The sequence below is a fragment of the Gracilinanus agilis genome, chromosome 3 (assembly GCF_016433145.1).
Source record: "Gracilinanus agilis isolate LMUSP501 chromosome 3, AgileGrace, whole genome shotgun sequence".
NCBI classification, from domain to species: domain Eukaryota; kingdom Metazoa; phylum Chordata; class Mammalia; order Didelphimorphia; family Didelphidae; genus Gracilinanus; species Gracilinanus agilis.
In genome coordinates, this window is record NC_058132.1 from 65,660,009 (window position 1) to 65,686,143 (window position 26,135).

Below are 26,135 nucleotides of genomic sequence, written 5' to 3' on the forward strand. Positions count from 1 at the left end.
GAGAGAGAGAGAGAGAGAGAGAGAGAGAGAGAGAGAGAGAGAGAGAGAGAGAGAGAGAGAGAGAGAGAGAGAGAGAGAGACCGAGCCCGAGAGCACAAGCTGATTTTCTACTTCTGTAAAGGGGAGGGAAGGAAACAAAGAGATGAAGACGATGGGCACATTTGAGGCTTCAATAGAGACAAGCTCCATCAAACAGCTTTTGCAATCCCAGGCACACTCTCCGACCCAAGATGCCACTCTGTGAACCTCCCACTTTCTATCCAGAATTCTGCTCTGTCATTCCATCTGCAATCCTGCTGCAGCCCTTCCTACCACCCTTCCCACGGATGTCTTTTGAAGCAGGTGGGGTGATGAGGGTTGGAGAAGTGGGGGTGGGCAAGAAAGAGAAGGAAGGAGAGGACCAAAGGGAAGAAATCTGTACTCAAAAGGAACTCTCTTTTAGAGGGGAAATAAACAAATATATTTCCGCATTACCTAGGGAAGGCAGATGGGGGAGAAATAGGAGCATGGGAGGAAAAGGGAACTAAATGAAGAGCACCAACGACCCCTGAGGGCAGAGCGCAGGCTCTCTGCGGCACTCACTCAGGCTGCCCAGCTGTCGAATGACATTTGCCAGGGTGATGTTGGTCATGCATTCCAGCTCGCTTCTAACGCTAGGCAACGTCTGACGGCACAGGTGCCTTGGCTCGATGTTCCTCGTTACTAACGGCATGGTGGACCTGCTTCAGGCAATGTTCTGAATGATGAAAAACAACCTAAAAAAGAAATAACAGGAAAGTATTACTCAACCACAAATTCCAGGCACACTAGGGCTGTGTGATATTTTTTTCCCTTTGCTCTGATCTGAAAAAGCTTACAGAATCCTCCCTTTCCTGACCCATCTTTTAAAAAGCAGCAGCATCTTCTATATTTTAAAAGGAGGGGTGGGGGGAAGAGTAAGATTGTGCTCTTTTAAGACTTGTTGGTATATGTAGGCAGAAATGGAAACCTACCCACCTTAGGGAAGCAAGAATTTCCTTGACCAAAGATTGTCTCGGCAGGCAAGAGGGTAGAATTAAAGAAAAGCCCATTCAGCAGGCACTGGATGGCATAGACACCATCCTTGCAGGGATATAGTAACTAGGACAGATTAGATTCCAGGCCACCAACTGTATGGGATCAAAAAAGGGCTTCTGTCATCTGTATCTCCATGATGAAATCAAGCTGCCAATAGTGATTTTTCCCTTCCACTGATACACGTCAGGACATAACCTTTCCAGTTCTTCCTTGATGGGTGACTGTTAAATGTGCAACTAAGTACTTGCTGCCAGAATCTACTAACACCACTAAAGTTTAGTCTGTAAATTGACAGAATGAAAGAATGTCAAGGAAAATTTGCCTGTTCAATATGCCAAACACAACGCTGTGCAAAATGTGCTGTGAGATTCCCAACGCTGCCCCCCCCCCCAATATCCCTTATCTTCCTTCCAGCCTAGGCATAATATACCTGGCCCAAAAGGCTCAAGACAGCAGGAAGCATCTTCTGCCAATGTGGAAACCTTCCAGTGACCATTTCTTATCCTGTTAGATGAGCCCCTTTCCCTAGGAAATCCCCTCTTCTCCCCCCTCCCAGTTATTGTTTTAGAATTCATTTGCCAAGTTCCTAACTTTACAAGGGTGGGAGGGAATTTTATTCTGAACCAAAAGGATTTGACTTACAGCCAAATTACAATGGCCAGGTCCTGTTTTCACATTCTATAAAGCTGAAGAAATCTAACACTGTCTAATGGCTTTTGTACTAGAGAAATGGTGAATAGTCAGGGTGCACAGCAGCTTATACAAAATTCTCCACTGCTAGGATTCCTCTAAAAGGCAAAGGCAGAGGCTTACTTATACAAAATGCCTTAAAACAGAGACAAAACACTAATTCAATCACCAAAAGATTGGCCCTAGCTACAAAATGCTTAAACCAAGGTGATCGGCACAGATCTGAAAAGCTAACCAAGATACTGTCTCAGAAAAAGTAAAATGAAGCCCTTCAGGCTCAAAGGGGGTGCAGTACCCTTTGGAACAGACTGCTCCTTGTTATGGACATTCTGATCTGCTCTGAGTAAAAATAAAACAGGAAGCCAACAGCTTGGGGAACAAGATTTCCTGTCACCAACAGCAACAGCTCAAGAACCAAGAGAATCAGCTGCTTGCTCATAACTTTGAACCTCCTTTTAATAGTCATTTCATGGCAGCTGTGCCTATCTTTGGGGTGCAGAGGTGTTTCCTGAATGCTGTTCTACTATGCAAGTAAATAATTTCCATTTGGCTTCTCTGCTACGTTCCTCTTCAAATGAGAGCCCTTTCTTACTGGAATCTCAGGCTTCTCCCTCAAGTTGATCCCTTCCATCCCTTCACTTCCTTGAACCACCATGACCCAAGCAATGTGAAACACAAGCTCTCAGGGAGGGTCACCATCTTTTTGGGTTTCCATAACTAGATAAGGGAACACTAAAAAATTAAACAGGACTGAGAATCAAATGGGAACATATATAAAATCATATGGCATTTTAAAAATGTCATCTACTATATTATGGGAGGGAGGAGCACATAAATAAATAAGAGCCTTCTTGGGTGCCATATATAGCTACCTGGGGGCTTTCATGCCCTCAAACTTCTGACTTTCCAGTAGAACGAGAAATGCAAGGGTGGGCCAGGGATGACTCAGTCACCACTGCAAGCCACATCAGTGTGCCACTTAAGAAACTGTCCTGGCCTCTCCCAATGGTCCAGACAGCCTGGAAATTCCGGACATGTGGTAAAGATGAGCATGGCCACTGGCACCACATTCATTCCAGGCTTTCCCTCTGGATACTTGATTAGGAACTGTGGATTCCAGACTGTCTGAGTAAATGTCTGATGGAGAGCAACTTCCAGAGGCCAAGCAAAGTGGCATAAACACTTTTTTTCTGTCTGTTATCCTACCTATTCAAGGTAGTAAACTAGTAAACTGCTTGTTATGAGTTTTCATTCATTTAGGGAGACCTGGACACTGGAATGTGGAATAACTACAAACTAAAATGCTTCTTAACCCAGTCCCCCAAAATCAGGCTTCCTGATCATTAGGAGGTATAAGCCATATGAATGGTGAATAAAAATATCTTTAATTTCACTTAAGCAAAACAATTGCTTCTCTAAGGAAAATTCTCCCTGCTACAAAATAAAAATTATGTTATGTATTCCCAAAGCCAAATAATAGTGACTGTTTTATCTGCTGTTTGGTATTATCCACCAGGTAACCCTTTTAGATAACCAAGAGTTGACTTCAGAACAAGTGGCTTGAGTATGTAAGGAATAGCAACAAACCTCCACGCCATATATTCTAACGTTCTCAACTCCGCTACAGTTAAACATAACTAAACTTGGGGTGGAGCTGCTTTGGAATCCTTGCTGTCTGATGTAACAGCACAATTACTACACTGGGAACCAGGAAGTCCAGGTAGCGTCACAGAATGTGAGAGCTACAAAACTAGATTTAAGAGCTTGGCCAAGTTATATACCTTTCCTAGACATCAATTTCCTTATTCATCAATAATAAAACAATAAGCATTAACTAATGACCTCCTTTTTATGTGCCAAACTCTGTTCAAAGTACTAGGAGTATAAAGAGAAAACCAAAACAGGCTTTGCCCTTACATCCTCTAAGAAGAAAAAACAGGTAAATGCAAAATATTTACGAAGAAAATAAAAGGGATTGGAAAGGCACGTTAGCAACTTGGAGAATTGGGAAAGGTAGGTGAAGCTACTGAATGGTCTCCAAGGTCCCTCTGACACCTGGTCTGGACTCCTTACTTCCTCAGACTCTCTTCCTATACAGCTGCTGCCAACACTTCTGAATGTACTACCCTTGATCCTCTCATACTCTACTCAAAGCGCATCTCTTCAGTGCCTCTCCATAAGGTAAAGGGATACAAACTATGTTGAATATAAACTCTGACACTCAAGGCCTTCCATAGTTTGGCTCCTCCTCCCTTTTTAACCTTATTCCTCTACATATTTTTTAACCTTATTTTACCTTATTCCTCTACATATTAGACTATATTTCCCCTCCATCTCTACCTACAACATCCTGTCCTTCATTCAAGCACTGTCATTTGCTACCTCCTCCTAATCTCATAGGCTAGACTCCACCTCTCTCCTTGAATCAACTAAACCATCATGTTGGATTTTTGAGGCACTTGTTTTCTACTCTGAATTATTGTTATTTGTAGGAATATCTTATTCTTCTATTTAACTATGAGCTTTTTGAGGGCAAGAACTCTTTTTCATCTTTGTTTCCCCAAGGTCTTATATGTAGAAAGAACTGACTAAATGCTAAGATTTTTCAAATTTAAGGACTTTTATTTTCATCTATGCATCCTACCTATCACTTCCTGACTTGGCCTACATATGATGTCGAAAGCCAAGCTGAAGTTGGCTAAGTCCTTCTCCTAGGCCTAGGACCTACAAGGAGCCCAAAAAAGGTACAAAGGGTGTTTTAGGAAAGGCCTTGAGTTGTTTGCTGTTACTTTTTAACTCATCTCTCCAGCTGATCTGAAAAGACTTCTTCGAAGAAGTTCTGGCGTTTTCTTTTGTCCAACATTACACTCCCCACTCTCCATCTTGACCATTCCTTGGCTATTTTCTGCCTAAGTACACAGCAGGAAAATGCTAGAAACTAAAGATGTCCTGGCCTTCCCAGTCTTCATCTGAACTAGCTCCAGAACCTTCTAGATCAAGATGGAGCAACAGAGTCCATCTGAGGTTTGCAAGCATACAGATGCCTGATATATCACTTAAGTCTTACAATGTTCAGGCTTGACACTGTGCCTAAGTCCTAAGTCACCTCATGAGAGACATCCCCAGAATTAAAGGCCTCTGATTTTGTTCAGATAGGGTGTCAAGGCACTTCTGACTGATTCACTCTCCAGGCAAGCTCTACCCTGTTCCAAGACCCTAAAAACAATCAGGAAAGAAGGGATGGGGATACTGTCTTCAGCCCAAACTCTGAATTCTTGTTATTGCCTGGAAGAAGGAGAGGAAACATCATTCTTGCAATGGTACCTTTTCAACCTTGCAAATGGTTAGCCATTTACCAAAGAAAATAAAGCTTCTCTGAATCAAGGTCAGGTCATCATCCCTGATGATACCTGCAGATTTCAACAGAGACACAGCCTAAACAGCAAGGAACTTACAGCTACAGCAACAATCACCATTGGAGCTAAGCCTCTAGTAGCACTTCCCCTTTGAAATGCAGTCCAAAAATGCTGATTAGCAGTGGCAGGGGATGGGTGCATGTAGGGGTTTTTGTATGTGTGGCAATTAGGACTTCTGCTTTCTCCCTATTCTACAGATGACAGCATTTTGGATGGGGTAGGTAAGAAAGGGGGTTCATTTTACAAACCTGGTTTTTCTTTTAGTAGGCTTTAGTAGATTTTTCATTTTAGCAAGGGAAAAAATAATAAATGGGCTACAGGAATTTAAATAAAAATATTCCTCCCTCCCTCCCATTTTAAGTCAAAGAGGGTGGCACTCAAGCTTACAATAATTGAGTCTGGCTATTGAAATGTTTAAAGAAAGATGAATTTACTGTTGCATGCAGAGTCTTCACTACCAGGCAGCAACCACAAGCAGGAATGCCTCATTATAGGCTTAAGCACCCACCCACTTCCTGTTGAGATACAGGGTGGGGCTGAACATACAAATATAACCCATCTCTTTCTCCAAAAACACATAACAAAGAGTAACCGACAAATCAGTTGAGGTCACAACACAAGTGTCCCTGAAGAGCTGGCAAAACTGAAGACGAATTCCTGGGATGGATTTTATGAACAAAGAAGGTATCTGACTGGGGCAACTAGAGGAAAAGCTTATTCTGAGATTTAAAACCAACCTTCTCTTTCCAAGCCTCAATGAGCTATGGAGATCCAGGTTATGCCAGCAGAATGGGAGCTGTAGGAAGCCACACCAAACCAGAGAGGACCTGAGACTAGTAGCAGTGTGCCTATCAGCTGAAAACCAACCCAGCTGAACTTGATGGGCTTGTCACCAAAAGCTGGCCACTGGGTGAAATTTTTTTAGTCAAACTTATGAAGACCAACTGCAAAGGAAAGGAGGAGTTTCCATCTACATCAGTGGAGGCAATACCTGCACCAATGAATTCCCATATCCTTTAAGTATGGAAGAAGTATATGTATATAGGTGCCCTGAGCTCCTTTTAAGCTATAAGCTGCATGAGAGGCAAGGATCACATTACATCTTGGCTAAAGTTTGGGTTGGTCTCGGATTTGATAAACCACTGCATACACAGTGGATGCTTATGTTTGTCAAACTTCCTAATTTCAGAAAAAGAATGCCAGCAACTATGGGTTGAGTAAGGTTCCCCCTCTACTACTTTCTCTTAAGGCAGTAACATAGCAGAGAAGCCTTCTTAATCTGTAGTTAGAATATCATACTGCTTCAACCCACTATTTATTCGGAGTTGCTCATACTCATAGAGTCTATAACTTGCTATTATCCTTTTAGGCAAAACCATTCCTTTATTTCCATTCCATCACAATCTTAGACTCGCTTGTATTCAAAAGTAATTTCTTATACTGACTTCTCCATAAAGGTTTGCCTCAAACATTGCCAGGATTAGTCCTTCCTTTTTAACCAGAACCTAGCTTTCTTGTAAAGAAGACAGCATATGAGAGTGGAACTTGCAGGCCTGGATTCTAGGTCCCTTTGTCAGCAGACAGCTATTGGAAGCAAGGAAGACAGAACAGAAGAAACCAATTTATTGACAGAATCACAAGAATTGGAAGTTACCTAAGAAGTTATCTAGTTGGATTCTTATCTAAACAAGAATCTCTTTTACAATATCCCAGAACACTTATGAAGTGTCTACTGTGTTTAGAGTGCTTTTTCAGGCCCTGGGATGAAACAGAAAATGTGGGTAAGGGAAGGGCACCATTCCCTATTTTATCTCAGTTGATTCTCACAACTTTTTGAGCTCAATACTATGATGATCTCCATTTTCTAAGAGAGAACTGAAGCAAACAGAGGTTGTGACTTGCCCAGGATCATACAGCTATTATATATGAGGCTAGATATGAACTCAGACCTTTTTGACTCTAGACTCAGCACTCACCACTGTGTCACCTAGCTGCCTAATAATACTGACAATAACAATAATAATAATAATAATAATAATAGCAGAGAAGGGAAGAAAATGAATCTCACAAACATGGAAAAATATTTTAAAATAAAAATTAATTATAAAAAATAGAAAAAATAAATAATAGCAGCTAACTCTGATTTAGGGTCTACTATATGGCAGGTACTGTGTTAAGCATTTTGTGAGTATCATCTGACCTCACAGAGCTCTATGCCGTAGAAGAGAAAATAAGACATAAACATAGATTAACTAAAATAGGCATTATTTCATGGAAAATCCATCTGAAAATCCAAAGAGCTATATGACAACCCTGGCACATACTCATCTGGCTTCAGCCTAAAGAACTTTAGTGACAGAGAACTCACAATTTCCCAAACAGCCTATTCCACTTTTGCCCTGCTCTGACTCTGTCCTAGCTATCCTTAGTCTATCTTTTGAAGCAGAGGGTATATTAGACAGGCCCAGTTCTGCAAAGGGAAAAGGAAGAAAGAAGATCCTAAGGCTCCCTTACTTCCCCATTTCTCTTCTCTCTTTGCTTCTACCTGCCTTCCTGAGGTAGATTCCCTTGCCACCCAAGCCCTAATAGTCCCTGATATTTGAAGTGAGTGCCCTTATAATCTCTATGCAAATATCTCAGATTTACTTCTCCAGCTCTAATTTCTCTATTGACCTCCAGTCCTATATATCCAGATGCTTATTAAACATCTCAAACTGGATGTTTGGTATACATTTCAAACTCAACATGCCCAAAAATAAACTCATTATCTTTCCCCCAAAACCTTCCCACTTCTGAACTTTCATATTACTGTTAAGAGCAATATCATTCTTCTAGACACCTAGATTATCACCTTGCAACCTAGGAATCATCCTCAACTTTCCACTCTCTCATGTCCACCACCCTACCCCTCGCCATCCAAGCTCTTGCCAAAGCCTGTGGATTTCACCTTTGCAACATCTCTCTAATACACCCCCTTTCTCTCTCTTCTAACACTGCTATCACTCTAGGCCCTAATCGCCTCACACCTGTACTACTGCAACAGCTGCTAAAGGGTCTGCCTGCTTCAAACCTCACTCCATACCATCCTCCACTTAGCTGTCAAAGTAATCTTCCTAAAGTGTGGATCTGGCCATGTCATTCCCATTCAATAAACTCCAAGGTTCCCTATGATGGCCAAGGGCAAATATAAAATCCTGTCCATTGTTCAGGGCCCTTCAACATCCAGTCCCCCCTTTCTCTTTCCACTCCTTTTATAGCTTGGAGTCTCCTCCCCACCGCACTCCATACCATGTGACACTGGCCTCCCTGCTCTTCCTCATACAAAACAGCCCATCTCCTTACTGGCCATTCCTCCATGGCTCCCTTCTTCATCTCCAACTCTTAGCTTCCTTCAAGTCCCAGCTAAATTTCATTTTCTATGAGAAATTATTCTGATCTCCCTTCATGCTAATGGCTTCTATCTATTGATTATCTCCAATTTATCCTGGTTTTATAAATATCTTGTTTGTACAGAGCTGTTTTGATTTTGTCTCCCCCATTTGACTGTGGGCTCCTTAAGACCAGAGACTTTTGCCCTTTCTGGTATCCCCAGAGTTTAGCACAATATACAGAGTAGAGGTTTAATAAGCACTGACAGTTCGACTCTATCTCATTAATACAAAAGAATTTTAGTGTCCAGAAATATTGTATGAAACCAAGTTCATTTATGAAAGCACTGAGTCTTTAAGAAAAATTTCTTCATATAAATTTTGACTAAAATACCCAGTAGGGATTTGCACAGTATTATTACTATTAATAATAAATAATAATTCTTATGTTTCTATTTGTGCAATTAAATGATGAATCACAACACTTCAAAACACTTATGATTTAATAAGAGTTTCATGAGTTGCTATGTCCCCCTATCTGATCACTTAGTAGCCACCTTCTAATGAACTGACATCTTAGACCTGGACCAGGAAGCCTTTCCAGGCTGGGGGTTAGGGGGAGCCAGAACTTGTGTCCAATTAGAAAGTCACCACAATGAGGTAGATACTCCCACAGCTACTCACACTGATGCAGCTCTTAAGTTTACAAAGCAATTTTTCCAACAACCCTGTGAGATAGACAGTTTTAATATCAAATTGAAACTGATCATCATTGAAAATATATAACTAGAGATTGGACTAGATGATCCTCCCATTCCATTTGAGCCCTAAAGTTTTATATTCTACTTTTACCTGGAGTGTCAACTACATTTTACCTGCCCAAACTATCAATACATTTCTTGCAAATTTCAAATAAAATTACTTGGTTTCAGTAAGTACAAACTACCTAAGACTTTCTACTTTTCTCTCTAAATGATCAGATACAAACTTAGAAACCCAGTTCTATTAAAAAATGCAGAAACCTTACTCCCAACTCCCACTAATATTCATGGTCTCTTATTGTCTTATCCTTGGACAGCTAAGTGACCCAGTAGTAGAGACCTAGGCAAGGAGAAAGAAAGACTCAGATTCCTGAGTTCAAATCTATCCTCAAGCACTAGTTGTGTGACCCTGGTAAAGTCACTCAATCTTGTTAGTCCTCAGTTTCCTCTCCTGGAAAATGAAGTGTAGAAGAAATGGTAAAATCATTCCAGTATTTTTGCAAAATAAACCCCAAATGAGGTCATAAAGAGCTAGACATCCTTTCAGCCAGACATCAACTCAAAGATGAGATTATCAAGTTTGGAGTCATTAAGACTACATGTTGAAGTCTACATGAGCTAGGTAGCTCAATGGATTGAGAGCCAGGTTTAGGTTCAAATCTGGCCTCAGACGCTTCCTAGCTGACCCTGGGCAAGTCACTTAAGCCCAATTGCCTATCCCTTCCTGCTCTTCTGCCTTGGAACCAATATAAAGTATTGATTCTGTAATAGAAGATATGGGTTATTTATTTATTTTTTTTAGTTCTAGCATTCCTAAAGGGAGTAATACAGGCTAAGTATTTTCAGATGAACAAGGAGTCATTAATCCAATCCATGAAAAAGCTGCTGATTCTTTTTGACTTCCTTTACTGGGAATGAGGCTCAGGTTCTCTCCATACTCTCATAGGTAGATAAGTGGCTATCAGACACTGGCCAAGAGCTAAGCTGTCCATGGACAGGCCAAAGAGTGCACCCCACTGGTGGTTTAGACACAGTGGCAGTTTCAAAAATAAGGGAGGAAGGAGATAATCAGAACCAAAATTCCCATCAGGCCATTGAGTAAGTCTCATTTCATCCAGTCAACAGTCTAACTGTTCCTTTTAATCTCTATGATGCCTTCACATTTCAAGCTTCTCTCTGCAGTATCTGCTCCCACCCTGGGCTGGAAAGGCCAAAAAAGAAACCAATTTTACAAAACTGCAAAAGGCCAGGGAAAAAAAGGTTGCAGAACAACAACAACAAAAAAGAAAATTCAGCAGAATGTTTTGCTGACAGCTCAGGGCAATAGAGAAACATGCCGTGTGGCCATGGAACAGTCAGAAGCAGCAGTCTGAAATTTGACTATTCAGACCCCAAACCAAAGTAAGGAGAGAGCCCCAGCAATCACAACTGCATCAGAGCAATAGGGAGCAAGATTATAGAGCAAACTGCTATGCAATTCCACATCCTCTATTCAATTCTACCAGCCACAAAAAGGAGTCATCCCTGAAACTGAGTTCCCTACTCACTGATCAGTGATGGTCAAACCCTCAAAAGCTAAGGAAGAATCCACAGCAAAGGGCAGCAATGTGGAGACTCCCTTGCACGAGGGACCATTCTCCACTCATATCTGAAGATTTATAATGTAATGTCAGAAAAGAGGGTTTGGGGGTAAATATATTAAAAGGTTAGGTCGCCAGGGAATTGAATAATTATCAATCCCCAAAATTATTTTAGTAATTTATTTACAAAATATAGGAGAGAGTGGAAGTAGAGAGATGAGAAGAGGGTAGAGTAAGAGATTTATATTCAAGTCTGGGCTTTACTCCATCAGGACTCCAGAGACCCAGCCATAGCCTAAAAGTCAATTAACAAGAGGTTTAGCCACAAGGGCTTCTCCCAAACAAGGGAGCCTCCCAGAGGCTAGTACCTCCTGGGAGGTTAAAGGAGTCAGCCTTCTTCACTCACCACATGTAGTTCTAAGAGAGAGATTTAAGAACAGTCTTATTACCAAGGTCCCAGGGTCCCAGGTCCAGCACTCCTCTAGGTCCCAGCAGTGAACAAGAAGAGCACGCCCAGTTGACTGAGGTCTCTTTTTAAAGGGGCCTCTTTTGTGTCACTTCCTGTGGCCTCCTCTTAGTTTATGTGTCCAATCACAACAGATGCTTTTCTTAGGACTGCCCATAAGGCAGTCTGTAAATTCAGATTTGTTACTCTAGAACATGTGGGTTACAGACCACCCAAAAATGGAGATGTTTTCACCTTTTGTGATTAAATCTAAAGATGGGCAGTGTAGATTTAATCTAATTATCACAATAAGGATCAATCTTTAAACAAGAGAATAAAGCACCTTCTTTCCCTGCCCACTCCTTTGACTGGGGGGGGTTTGAAGTCAGTCACTCCAGACTCCAACCACTTATCACTCATTCCCTAGTAATGGCCAAAACCATCCATCTTCTTTAAATGCCTATTAGGATCAATACAATGTTTTTGGTGTTGAGGTGATGCAATAACTGAGACGTGTCATCCCTACCCTTAAGGAGCTCACAATCAGATGCAAAGACAGAAATAGGGATAAATGTAATATAAGTTAGAACATGATAAGTATACAAGAGACTGGAGAGATATGAGGGAAATATTATCACTCCATAACAGGAATTTCAAGGTAGGATCCTATCAATCAATGATGCCCTTCAAGGGGTTTAAAACCTAGTTTGGGAAACATGACAGATCGATAAAAAAAATCCAATCCAACAAAATAGGAACTGCCAAAGGTCAGCATGCAATAAATTGACAAATGTAGGCATTAAGTGCTATAAGAGTTTCAAAGAGGGAGAGAATTTTATGAGCTCCTTAGAAAGATTTTTGAGCAAGGTAAAATTCAGATACACAGTGAGAAGGGGACAGGGTTTTACAGATGAAGTAAGCTGATGGATGATCAGTCAATTCAAATCTTTAAGGAGGCATTCAAATTTCACCAGTCCATTCAATCCATGGGAAGCACAAATATGTTCAAATAAAGGAGATGAGCCCTTTTTCTAACTGATTAGCATAAATAGGTAAGTGTGTTATTTGCAAGGCTGAGATACATATCTGTTACTGAGCAACTAGCTGTCCAGCTGCATGTGACTACTACTCCAGATGTTGTGCAATTCTTAAAGTTATGTTAATTTTGATTTGCCTTAAAAAAATCTGGAAACTCCACACAATATATTTGAGAGGGAGAAAAAGTGTCATAAGATCAAATAAGGAGATCAAATAACTCCAAAGAGGTCAGAAAGGATTATAAGTAAATGAGTGCACCTGAATAGTCTATATAATCAACTGGTAAATTCTTAAAACTGAGAATGATCATCGTAAATTTCTTGATACCAAATCAAAAGAAGAAAGTTGTTAAGACCAAAAAACCTAGACTAAAGAATAGGGTAACATTCAACCAATGGTCATGAGTTCAAGTAAATCTTAAAATTTCTTCTGACTCTGCTTTTGATGAACCTATGTGAGAACAGTCCAAATTAAACAACCACAAGCATCATCAAAATATATCCTCACAGTTGGGCTTCTTGTCTACTAGCTCAACAGAGGCCAGAAGGTGAAAATAAAGTGCTGCTCACCTTTCAGGATGGGCTCAGCAGGAAAACGTAAATAAACACTGTGAAGGAAACTGGCTTAACATGGACACTACTTGATATGCATATGTAAAAGGAGTTTCTTTACTATGCGTTTCTTCTGCTAATGAAATAACAGGTCAGATTCAGAAAGATGTAAAAGAAAGGCCCTAAGAGAAGAGATTTCTAAAAGAAAGCCAACCTGGGTCCTAAATTCCTTGCTTGCCACCAAGTCATGGATTAGGTTTCCAGATGAGATCAGATTGTCCACAGTTGAGCAAAACTTCAGTCTTATTCATTAAAGCATGGGCTTTTAACTTTTTTTGTATAATGGACCCTTGGGGAAAGCCTATGGAACCATTCATTCTCAGAATGTTTTTAAATGCATAAAATAAAATACATAGGATTACAAAGGGAGATGGGCGTGGTATGTGTGGAAAAACCATGGACACAGCTTGACTATGTTTGTCCTAAACATTAAGACTAATATGAGAGGAGCAGCTGGGTAACTCAGTGGATTGAGAGCCAGGCCTAGAGACTGGGGGGGGGGGGGGGGGGAGGTCCTTAGGTTCAAATCTGACCTCAGACACTTCCCAGCTGTGTGACCCTGGGAAAGTCACTTGACCCCNTAGCTCAGTGGATTGAGAGCCAGGCCTAGAGATGGGAGGTCCTTAGGTTCAAATCTGACCTCAGACACTTCCCAGCTGTGTGACCCTGGGAAAGTCACTTGACCCCCAATTGCCTACCCTTACCACTCTTCTGCCTTGGAGCCAATATACAGTATTGACTCCAAGATGGTAAGGGTTTAAAAAAAAAAAAAAGACTAATATGAGGATGGATGGTAATATGTCGAGAATGATATTCCACTGGGTGAGAAGCTGGACCAAATAGTAGTGTAAAACTCAACTAGAAACAGGAGCCATTAAATTGTACATACAGGTGGGTGGCCTATTGACTCACATATTAATATTATCTGTTTTACTATTATGTTTTACTGTTTAAGTTTTTGTTTATTTTCCTAAACATTTCAACTTTTGAGCATAGCTGGAGTGTCATGTTTGATACCTCTGGACTAGTAGATTTCTGAGGGATATTTAAATTCTATGATTCTATAATTCCTACCCCATCCTTCAAGGTCCTCCTTACATATCATTTCATCCTAAAAGCCTTTCTTCAACAGGAAGTAATCTCTTTATCATTGGGACTCAGCAAAATATCCTTTTCTGATTTGAATATTAATCTGAGTTCATGTCTTATTGCCTCTATAAAACTAAGATGTGTAAGAGGAGGGATAACAAGTAAAATTTGCTCAAACTTTTAAGTACTCAATACCCATGGTGCACTGGGAAAACTACAAAGAAAATCAAACACAATCCCTACCCTTAAGATGCTTACAATCTACTAGATAATATACAACATAATAAAAATTGATGCAATTAAAGTACAAAGTGGTATGACATCAGATGAGAGAGATCAGCTGCTGTTGGAAGAATCCAGAAAGAAGATAGCATTTGAGCTATTGTGTCCATTGTCAAAGTGTGTGTGTGGGGGAGATATTCTAAGCATATAGAACATGAGCAAAAGCAGAGGTTGAAAAAAGAGTATCTCTGTTTTCTTCCTCTGTAAAGTCATAGAGTTGGACTAGATAATCTCTAGTCCTCTCAAGATCTAAATTAAGATTCCACAAAAGTTCAGTTTGGCTGTAATATAGAGTATATAAAATTGTAGTTTGAAAGAGGGCTAGTTCTCTAAATCCCTACTGATTAGGGAGATGCAATTAAAACAACTCTGAGATACCACCTCACATCTATAAAGTTGGTTAACATGACGGAAAATGACAAATGTTGGAGGGGATGTGGAAAAGCAGGGGGCACTAATGCACTATTTGTGGAGCTATGAACTAGTTCAACCATTCTGGAGAAGTTTGTAACTACACCCAAAAGGCTATAAAACTGTGGATACCCTTTGACCCCGCAATACCACTACTAGGTCTGTATTTCAAAGAGATCAAAGAAAAGGGAAAAAAAGATTTATTTCTACAAAAATATTTATACCAGCTCATTTTGTGGTGACAAAAAAAATCAGAAATCAAGGGGATGTCCATCAATTAGAGCATTGCTGAACAAGTTGTGACGGAATACTAGTGTTCTGTAATAAATGATGAACAGGATGGTTTCAGAAAAACTCAGAGCTTATATGAACTCATATAAAGTGAAGTGAGCAGAACCAAGAGAATCCTATACACAGGATCAGTAATATTACAAAGATGATCAACTATGAAAGATAGCTACTCTGATCAAGACAATTCCAAAGGACCCATGATGAAAAGTGCTATCTACCTCCAGAGAGAGAATTGATGAACTCGAGTACAGACTGAAGGATATTTTTTAAACTTTATTTTTAATGTTTTTTTTTCTGCTTTCTTTTGCAACATGAAAAATTTGGAAATATGTTTTGCATGACCTCACATGTATAACTGAAATAAAATTACTTACCTTCTCAGAGAGGGGGAAGGGAAAGGAGGGAGGGAGAGAATTTAGAACTTGAAATTTTTAAAAAAAGATTTTTTCATGTAATTGAGAAATATCTAATGAAATAAATTTAATTTTTTAAATTCAAAAATCTAAAACAAAATAAAAGAATGTCAGAATGAGGCAGGTTTAAACTTCATTCTATAGGCATAAGAAAATTACTCAAAGCTTGGGGCAGTGGAAGTAATGAGCATTATAAGATTAACCAGGCAACAAACAGGTTAGTAGCATAGATTAGTAGGGGGAGTATCTGGTGGCCAGAGATGTCAGGCTTTCAGGCAAAGGGTAATAAGAGAGAAGTGGTCAAAGATGACTACAAAGTTAGAAGCACAGATTAGAAAGATGAAAGTAGTGCAGAAATACAACAATCAGAACAACAAGCCAGAGTGGAGGGAGAGATTACAGAATGTCTTATCAAGAAAGCATTTGTTGCATGGGAAGTTTGACTATATAAAAGAAGTCCTTTGCAATGCTGACTGTCTATGATAGTCATTCATTTTACTATTTGGCACAGTTAATCAATTCAAGATTTTCACCGTATGTATTTTGAAAGCAAAGTACTCTTAAATGAACAATCTGAATTGTGGCTTTCTTAAAAACACAATAAAAAATAATTCCAACCCCAACCCCATTACCAAGGTCATTTACAAGTATATCCATACTTCCCATCTTTATATAAAAGGGTACCTAATTTTCCCAAACAGGCTATACATGCTAACACAAGAAAGTCTTCCTGACATTTATACCAGAACTGAAAAAGTGTTAATGAGGATAACACACTGCTTCTTCCTCTCTGCACCCAACTTTAGCCAGATGCTCAGGGGCCTCAAATGTTTCACTTTAAACAACATAAATACTCATCATTTGATAGCACCAGCCTCAGAAAACCTGCTTAGCTCCTACTGTTTTTCAAATACAACTATTTTCATAGAGGTGGGCATTTAAACTTCCATCATTTCTGATGGGTTACTTTTATCTATAATGTCCTAGAGAATCGCTTTAAGCTTAATTCCTTGGGTATTATTCAACCTACCAAATCTTTTCACTAGAGACTTTTTTTTAAAGAGCACCTAATCTTTTACCTCTGAAAGGCAGTGAGTGGGGTTTAGAGAAAAAAACACAATTTGGGAACTAGGACCTAGATTTGAGTCCTGGCTACACTATCTCAAAGGCCTTGGGGCAGGGGTCAGCAACGTATGGCTCTCGAGCCATATCTGGCTCTTTTGAGGGTCAGATATGGCTTTTTCTGCAGGAGCCATAAAGTCCATTTTTTTTTTCAGGCGCTGTTACAGGAGCGCGCACTGTGAGCACTGTACAGCTCTCACGAAATTACATTTTTAAAAATGTGGCGTTTATGGCTCTCATGGCCAAAAAGGTTGCTGACCCCTGCCTTGGGGGAATCACATGACTTCTCTGTGCCTCATTTTCTTCATCTGTAAAACAGGGATAATAAAACTTATACATATGTACATTTAACAGGGTTGCAAGGACAACACTTCATCAACCATAAAATTATGTAGAAATGTGATACAGTGTTACCTCCTATTAAAATGAACTAAAACTTGTTATTGGGTAATTTCCAGTGTTATTGTAATCCTATGAATTTTATGAATTTAAAAACATGATTCTGTGAAGGGGGTATGTAGGCTTCCCTGGCCTGGTCAAGAGGTCCATGACATACAAAAGGTTAAGAATCAAATCCAACTGTCTTCATTAAAAAGAAATAAGGGAAACTGAGACTCAAAAGAAAGAAGTGACTTTCCCAAGAACTCCCAGCTTCCTTACTCAGGGACTGGGCTAGGATTATAAACCAGAACTCTTGACTCCTATGCTCATGTTATCTACTGCTCTACTAATGAAATACGAGTATTTAAAAATATTGTTCTGACCCCTTTTCCTTAAAAGCACAGTTGTTTTTTCAAGTTTAGTTTGAGCTAAGATAATTATATCAGAGCAACGAGTTTCCCCCATCTCCTTCTGCACATGGGGAATACTGAAAAGATAAGTCTTTTTTAATTATTAACTGTAAATAGCTCATTAAATATAATCCAATTACTTTAATTGTAAAAAGGAAGTAATTACAATATGTACATGTATTCTTGCCTAGTAGATTTAATATCTTAAATTAATCTTTTCAGCATTAATATTTTAAATTAACCTTTGACATTAGAAAAATGTGAGGAAGTGATGTCTTTTTTATGTTAAACAGTATTTCATAGATCTTTGTTGTGATTTTACCCACAAACAGTTTTGGTAGTATCAACCCACTCACTCTAAAAGGGTTTTATTGAACACCCCCTGCCAAAATAATAACAGTAGCCGTTCACACTTATATGGTACTTTGAGGTTTGTAAGGATCTGCAACTGGAAAGAACCCCCCAAGTTCATCTGGTCGAAAGCCTTACTTACATATCAAGAAGGCCCAAAAGTTGAGTAACTTGGCCAAAGTCATGAATATAGTTGGTAGAAAAGTCAGGATTTCAATCTGAGTCTTCCAACTTGAAATCCAGCATTCTCTCTCCTACCAATAATACCGAATTTGTGTCCAAAATTGTTCTTCTACTGCTGGAATTTTACACTTTTTGTTTATTCATTTCCATTTGTCTACTATCAATAAACATTTTGTGAGACATCCCAAAGAATGCTACTTTCTCTCTGGTCTTCACACCTTCAAGGACTGGCTATTATCAGTTTCCCTAAGTAGCCATCTGACTATTTGGTTTTTAGACTTTCTTGGTGAGCAGGGGTAAATAAATTGCATGTCTAAATCTTCATGAACTGCTTTGAAAATGTGTTCTGCCATGGTCTGTGAACTAAAGAATTCCTATTAAAGGGGAGAGAAAAAGGCTTACACAGAAGAACTAAAAAGAGTTAACCTTGTTTTTATAAGCCCATATACAAACTGAAAACTACCAACAGGAGTTACTTTAAGATCAAATGGGGGGGGGGCAGCTGGGTAGCTCAGTGGATTGAGAGCCAGGCCTAGAGACAGGAGGTCCTAGGTTCAAATCTGGCCTCAGACACTTCCCAGCTGTGTGACCTTGGGCAAGTCACTTGACCCCCATTGCCTACCCTTACCACTCTTCCACCAAGGAACTAATACACAGAAGTTAAGGGTTTAAAAATATAAAAACAAAACAAAACAAACAAAAAAAAAAAGATCAAATGGGGGGTAAGGGGATGAGGGCTGGGTGACTCAGTGGATTGAGAGTCAGGCACAGAGATGGGAGGTCCTGGGTTCAAATCTGGCCTCAGATACTTTCTAGCTGTGTGACTCTGGGCAAGTCACTTAATTTCCACTGCCTAGCCCTTACCATTCTTCTACCTTAGAACCAATACCCAGTATTGATTCTAAGACAGAAGGTAAGGGTTTAAAAAAAAAAAGATCAAATCTGCACTTGGCAAAATTAGAATTCTTCTTGTGTTCATACTGGGCTCTTTGCAAATTCCAGATAGTCCCAAGCTCAATGGCAATGACTATGGCAATTACAAGTGTTTTAGGGATAAATATTAGGGCCACAAATATTGTAAACATAGAATTATATAATGTTAAGAGTTAGAATGGACCTTACAAATCAAATCTCATTTGACAGAAAAAGAAATTGAGAACTGGAAGCTTGGAGAAGAGAAATGACTTGGTCAAAGGAAACATTAGTCAGTAATAGAACCAACAATATTGAACCCAGATTTCTCAATTTCCAGAGATCCAGTATTTATAAAGTATTTTAGCTTCTAAGATGCAAAATACTAATTCAATTATGTATGTGATCACGACTCTCAAAAATTTTACTGAAATTGATTAATATCCTGTTTGACTACAACAATAACTTCCTCATTCCTCAAAATGAACTGACAAATCTGGTGTGGCTCAATGAGACAAACTCCTTTTATCCTATAGACTCCAATTGCATTGGAGTAGCTCTAGACTGCATCAAGATAAAATCTCATGCCACCTATATCCAGTCTCTTGAAATAAAAGATATAAATCTAGATTACCACAGATGTTCTCACTTAAGAACTATTATAGTTCCCAAAATCCACCACAGACTACCAGGAGACATAAATCCAGGGGTGTGTTCAACATGTCTACTTATGATTATGATTATGGGGAAAGCTGGTGATACCTAAAACCAAAATACAGCGACTACACAGGTAAACACCAAGCATTTATGGGTTCAAGACAACTAAAACTAAACCTTTCCCAAACTTTAAATGAAAATTATATTGTGATCACACTGGTATTTTCATACAAAGCAGAACTTATTAGATCAGCACTAGAAAGTTATAAAGGTAAGTACTTCTGAATGCCTGTGGGTCTACAATTGCCAGGTTTTGATCTTTCAAAGAACTGCCTTTTCTAGTAAAGGCCCATATAATGCCAAAAAAGCTACTGAATGGAAACTAGAGTCTCTGTTTCCTACCCACGGAACCAAAAGTGGAAGCACCTCACACACCACCCAAGAGGAAGATGATATTTATGTGGGCTCTTGCTACCCTTTGACAGCAAATGTAATCAAGGCTAAAGGAGTGGGCCTAGGACTTTCAACCAGCCATTCAAACAAGGTTACAGTTCCCTTCCCCAGCAATTAAGTTCCCCTTTCCACTCTCTAAGCATGTATGAATCCCAGTAACAATGAAGGGGGGTGGGGGAGAGAAAGGAGGGTTGGTACAGGTGGTTGACATTAGCCTTTGGAGGTCATGTAAATCCTTTCTAGAATGCCTTAAAAGCAAAAAATACATAACTCGTAGCACAATACCTAAGCATGGTATTTGATAAGATGGGCCCCATAATAGGCTAACCCAAAGCATTAAAAGGAAGAAGGTCCCCATTTCAGTTTTGAGGGAGTATGGAAGAAATCAAAGAAATAAAATGGGAGGAAATTTTCTCGAGAAAGGTGGCATGCTATGGCAGAAAAAGCATTTGACTAGTCATGAGATCTGAATTTTGGTCCTGACTATCACTCTTTTCCCACATGGTCTCAGACAATTCACTTCCCCTTACTAAGCCTTCGTTTCCTTCTCTATAAAATGAGAGGATTAAACTAGATAACCTCTGAGAGTCCTTCCAGTTAAAAAAAAATCTATGATTCTAACAAGCCATTCCTCTATTGACAAATGGTCAAAGGATATGAACACGCAATTTTCAGATAAAGAAATGAAAGCTATCAATAATCATATAAAAATTTTCTAAATCACTTTTGATTAAAGAAATGCAAATTAAAACAACACTGAGGTACTACTTCACATCTATCAGATTGGCCAATATGACAGTAAAGGAAAGTAATAAATGTTGGAGATGTGGCAAAATTGTAATAATACATTGTTGGTGAAGTGAACTGATCCAACCATTCTGGAGAGCAATTCAAAACTATGTTCAAAGAGCTATAAAACTGTACATACTCTTTGATCCTGATGCCATTACTGGGTCTATATACCAAATAAATTTTAAAAGAGGGGAAGAGGGGGAAGAACCTACTTGTATAAAAATATTTATGGTATCTCTTTTTTGTGATGGCAAAGAACTGGAAATTGAGGGGATGTTCATCAACTGGGTAATGGCTGAACAAATTGTAGTATATGTTGGTGATGGAATACTATTATTATAAGAAATAATGAGAGGGGGCAGCTGGGTAGCTCAGTGGGTTGAGAGTCAGGCCTAGAGATAGGAGGTCCTAGGTTCAAATCTGGCCTCAGACACTTCCCAGCTGTGTGACCCTGGACAAGTCACTTGACCCCCATTGTCTACCCTTACCACTCTTCTGCCTAGGAGCCAATACACAGAAGTTAAGGGTTTAAAAAAAAAAGAAAGAAAAAAGAAAGAATGAGGAAGATTTCAGAAAAAGCTGGAAAGATCTACATGAATTGATGCAAAACAAAGTAAGCAGAACCAAGAGATTATACACAGTTAACAGCAATTCGGTACAATGATCAACTAACTGTGAAAACCTGGCTATTCTCAGCAATGCAATTCAGAGAATGCTACCCAGCTCCTGAGAAAGAATTGTTGGAGTTAGATGGATGCAGATCAAAGCATAATATATTTCACATCAGTGTATTTATGGTTTTGGGTTTTGTAGGAGTGCTCTTACAATAATGATCAATATAAACGTGTTTATTCTAAGATGGTAGCACTTCCCTAAAGAAAGTCATGGTATCTCATTAGCCCTAGGTTCAAAAGAGAACAAGTTCTGACAGTTCCTACCAAACTGGAAAGTCTTCAAAGACAAGCAAGCACACAATGAGTTGTATCTATTGTTAAAGGACCAGTCCAAGTTTAAAACAGTTTATCACTAAGTTGACTAAGTGATGAATTTTCTTGGCCATAAGGAATCATGAAGAGTAAAGAATCAATGGACTTGTGATTTGTACCCTAGGAATAGCTACAGCACTAAATTAATAGATCTTTCAAAGTACTAAAGATTAGAGAAACTATAAATGAAATCACACTGGATGCACAAAATCACTTATGTTTATATATTTTATCTTGGGTGACCAGACCCAAGAGAACCAAATGTCACTTTATGTCCATTGCCTTAATCACCCTTATTCCCTGTTCTGGGGAGCCAAGATCTGTGGGCTTCTAGTGCTACTCCTTAGGGAATAGAAGTAGCAAACTGCTAGTTAATCTGAAGGTATAACAGGCAACCTGTCAGTTCCAGGTAGAGTTTCCTAAAAGCAGGCCAAGTCAAGAATCAATGCTCCCTTCTACATTACTAAGTCTTCTACATTACTACATTACAGATGTCTACATTACTACATTACAGATGTCCAACTTGGGATATTCATTTAAATCTAGTGCTTAGTATGTGAATGTACTGTGCTGATGAATATAATACAGTTCTTGCCTTAAGGAGGTTAAATTCTAGTAGGGGAGAGTTGGAAGGGACCTCAGCAGACACGTAGTTCAATTCATAACATAACTGAAAGGAATTCCCTATTCCTTTCATATATATATATGGATATATATATACTATAACATATCCAACTATATGCTACATATAAAGTATCCAACAAATATGTTGTTGGATATAAAAACATATCCTTATATATAATATATCCAACTATATGTTGGATATAACATATATAACACATCTACAGAACTATAACATGTGTGTGCGTATATGTATACATATGTATATGTGTGCATACGTGTATACATATATACACACATATAAAGCATATCCCACAAACCCAAGGATTCTTTACCATTTTGTGTCATGACTCTTTAACAATGTGGTGAAGCCTATGGATCCTATCTCAAAATAATGTATCTAAATAACTGGGTGAAATGTTAAGTAAATATGTAATTTTTTTTCTGATCTGAGTTCACAAACTCCCTGAAATCTATCCATGAGCCCCTAAGGGATATAAAAGTTAAGAGCCCCTGTGTAATCTAGCCTCTACCTGAAAACTTTCATGAAGAAAGAACCCGCAACCTCTCAAGACAGCCCATTCTACTTTTAGACAGATCTAATTGTTAGTTTTTCCTGACAGCAGGGCTCAATTGACCTTTTTTGTGATTTCTACCGACTGCTCCTAGTTTTCCTTTATGGGCCAAACACAACTGTAATTCCTGATTATATATATTTATATAATGGCCCCTCAAATACTTTAGTTCAACTATCAAGTCCTGTTTCTACCCTTTCCTCACCCCAACCCCTGGCTTCTCCTCTGTAGGCCTGATCTTCAGGCCCTTTAATCCTTATATGACATTAATTCATGGCCTTTAATTTGTGGATAAATACCATACTGTATACAATGGAAATGCAGTACACCACTACCACTTGTGCAAGTTTGCCAACATGAGACTATATATAGCACACTGTTGGCTGAAAGGCGACCAACCACAGCACTATGTTCTGTGTCCTGGACTCAGTATTTATAAGAGTGTGGGAAAGATTTATAGGAGAGTGGGAAGGGTTTATAAAGCCTTAAAATATATAAATAATAAAATAAACATAATGCTTCAAGTTCACAGATTTTCAGTTATCGCGGGGGTCTCTGGAACATAACTCCTGCAATAGGTGAGTGATCACTGTACCATCCTATGAATCAATGTCTTTTAAAAGCAATTTGTTTTCAATTAACAAAAATCTATTTTCTCTCCCTGCCACTTCCCTCCCTCATTAAAAAAAAGAAGAAACTCTAGTAGCAAATATGCATAGTCAAGCAAAACAAAGTCTCTCATTGTAACATGATTCATCATCAATCACCTGGAATTATGGATAATCATTATATAGATGAGATCTCATTCTTAAATTTTCCAGAGTTATCTTTACAATGTTGTTATTGTATAAATTCTTCTCATTCTGCGCACTTCTTCAGTTCATACAAATCTTTTCAGTTTTCTCTAAAGCTATTCCTTTCACCAACTCTTAAGAGTATAAATAGTATATGACAAGTTTGTTCAGCCATCCTCCAAATGATAAGCATTTATTTTCTAGTTCTTTGCCCCAACAAAACTTCTATTTTTATACACATAGGTCCCTTTCCCCTTTCTTTGCTCTCTTTGTAGAATAGGCCTACTAGTGGTACTGGATTAAGACGACATCATAGGGGTGGGCTCAGTGAATTGAGAACTAGGCCTAGGTTCAAATATGGCCTCAGACACTGGGCAAGTCACTTGACCCCCATTGTCTAGCCCTTAATGCTCTTCTGCCTTGGAACCAATACACAGTGTTGATTCTAAGACAGAAAGTAAGGGTTTAAAAAAAAAAAAAAGCCATCATCTACAATAAATGTCTTCATTTTTTTTCTCTCTTAATTCTCTACAATCTGGCTTCTGACCTCATCATTCAACCAAAATTATTCTCTCCAAAATTACTGTCTTGTAATTAATAAATCCAATACCTTTTCCTATATCTCTTTTCTCTAAATTTTCATGACATTATTCTCATCTGGCTCTCTTCCTTCTCAGTCTTCATCCAAGTCAAGCCCTCAAGTTCCTGGGTTTTCACTCTATATTTCTCATTCTATAATATTTAATTTGGTGATCTTGAATTGGCTCCCATAGATAAATATAATTATCTTCTTTATGCTGATAATTCTCAATTTTACTCATCTAGCCCTAACCTCTAGCCTCCAACCTTGCAGCATCTCCAACTGCCTATTAGACATCTTGAAGAGGACGTTCTATAATTATCTCAAATTCAACATGCTCAAGCTCATTGAATTCTTTCTGTCCAAATTTCTTTATTACTGTCAGGGGCACCATCATTCTCCAAGTCATCCACCTAAGTATCATCTTCAGTTCCTCGCTATCTCTAACCCCATCTCTGTATCCAATCTGTTGCCAAGTCTCAATGATTTAACTTTGTAACATTTTTTATATTCCTCCTTCTTTCTTCTGATATTGCCACCACCCTGGTGCAGTCCCTTTATCACCTCACACTTAGAACAGCCTGCTGGTGGGTCTGCCTGTCCCAAATCTCAGTCCACTCCAGTACATCCTCCATTCAGCTATCAAAATGATCTTACTAAAAATGTCTCACCATGTCATCCCTGTTCAATAAACTTTAGTGGCTCCCTATCATTTCCAAGTAATAGAAAACATATCATATAGAAAGTTCTGCTTGGTATTTCAAGCCCTTCATAATAGAAATCCTCCCCACCCCCACCTTCCCAGTCTTGTTATACCTTACTCTCCATTAGCTACTCTCTATTCTGTCATCCAGTGACACCCTATATCCTGAATAATCTTCCTCATCTCCAATTCTTGGCTTCTTGGCTTTCTTCAAGTCCAGGTAAAATTTCACCTTCTGAAGGAAAATTTCCCCAAACCTTCTTAATCTTGATGTCTTCCCTTTGTTGGTTATCTCTCCCATTTATACTGTATTTATCTTGTCTTAGCTTTTATATGGTCTCCCTGATTAAACTGTGAGCTTCTCAAGAGCAGGCACTATCTTTTGTTTTCTATGTACTCTTAATGCTTAGCACAGTGTAGGCACTTGGGCAGAATTTCAAATTATTTTCCAGAATGGCTGGACTCACCAATAGTACATTTATGTGTTTGTTTTTCTAAAACTTCTCTGACATTTGTCATTTATGTCCTTCCTTCCTTCCTTCCTTCCTTCCTTCCTTCCTTCCTTCCTTCCTTCCTTCCTTCCTTCCTTCCCTCCTTCCTTCCTTCCCTTTCCATTTCATTAATGCAATGGGTATCAATGTTACTCTTAAACAAGCATACCCAGAACTGAACATCAAGATGAGGCCTGACCAAAGCAGATTACAATGGTACTATCACTTCTAATCCTAGAAGCTACTACTCACCTCTCTTAATTGGCCCCCTGAAATGTTCTATCCTGCCATGCAACATTATTCCTAATCTGACGAATTCAATGAGTAAGATACAATACAAAGAAACCTCAGAAACAGACTGACAGATGAGTATTTCCTTTACTTTGGCCCCCTCTTTAAAAAGTTTGCTAGTTTAGGGGAAAAGCATGGTATAAAGGATAAAGTACTGAACTTGGGGGATCAGGAAGAAATGAGTTTAAATCCTTCCCCTGACACTTACAAAGCTGTGTGACCCTAGACAAGTCATTTAAACTCTGTGCCTTAGTTTCCTCATCTGCATAATGAATGTACTAGGGAAAAATTAGATATTATACAGATTTATATTAATGTGTGGTCGCCAGGAATCAATCAGATCTAGATTGATTCCATAATTAAAACAGATACAAGTCAGGAT

General features: G+C 38.9%; 1 protein-coding gene across 1 annotated transcript in view; it reads right to left on the reverse strand.

The window, feature by feature from the left end:
- WASF2 (WASP family member 2) overlaps positions 1-26,135 on the reverse strand; it is an 86,179-nt gene that overhangs the window by 20,342 nt on the left and 39,702 nt on the right. The window contains exon 2 of the mRNA XM_044667929.1: positions 583-755. Coding sequence (XP_044523864.1) covers positions 583-712 — 130 coding nt within the window. The 5' untranslated portion in view covers positions 713-755. The remainder of the gene's footprint in view (positions 1-582; positions 756-26,135) is intronic.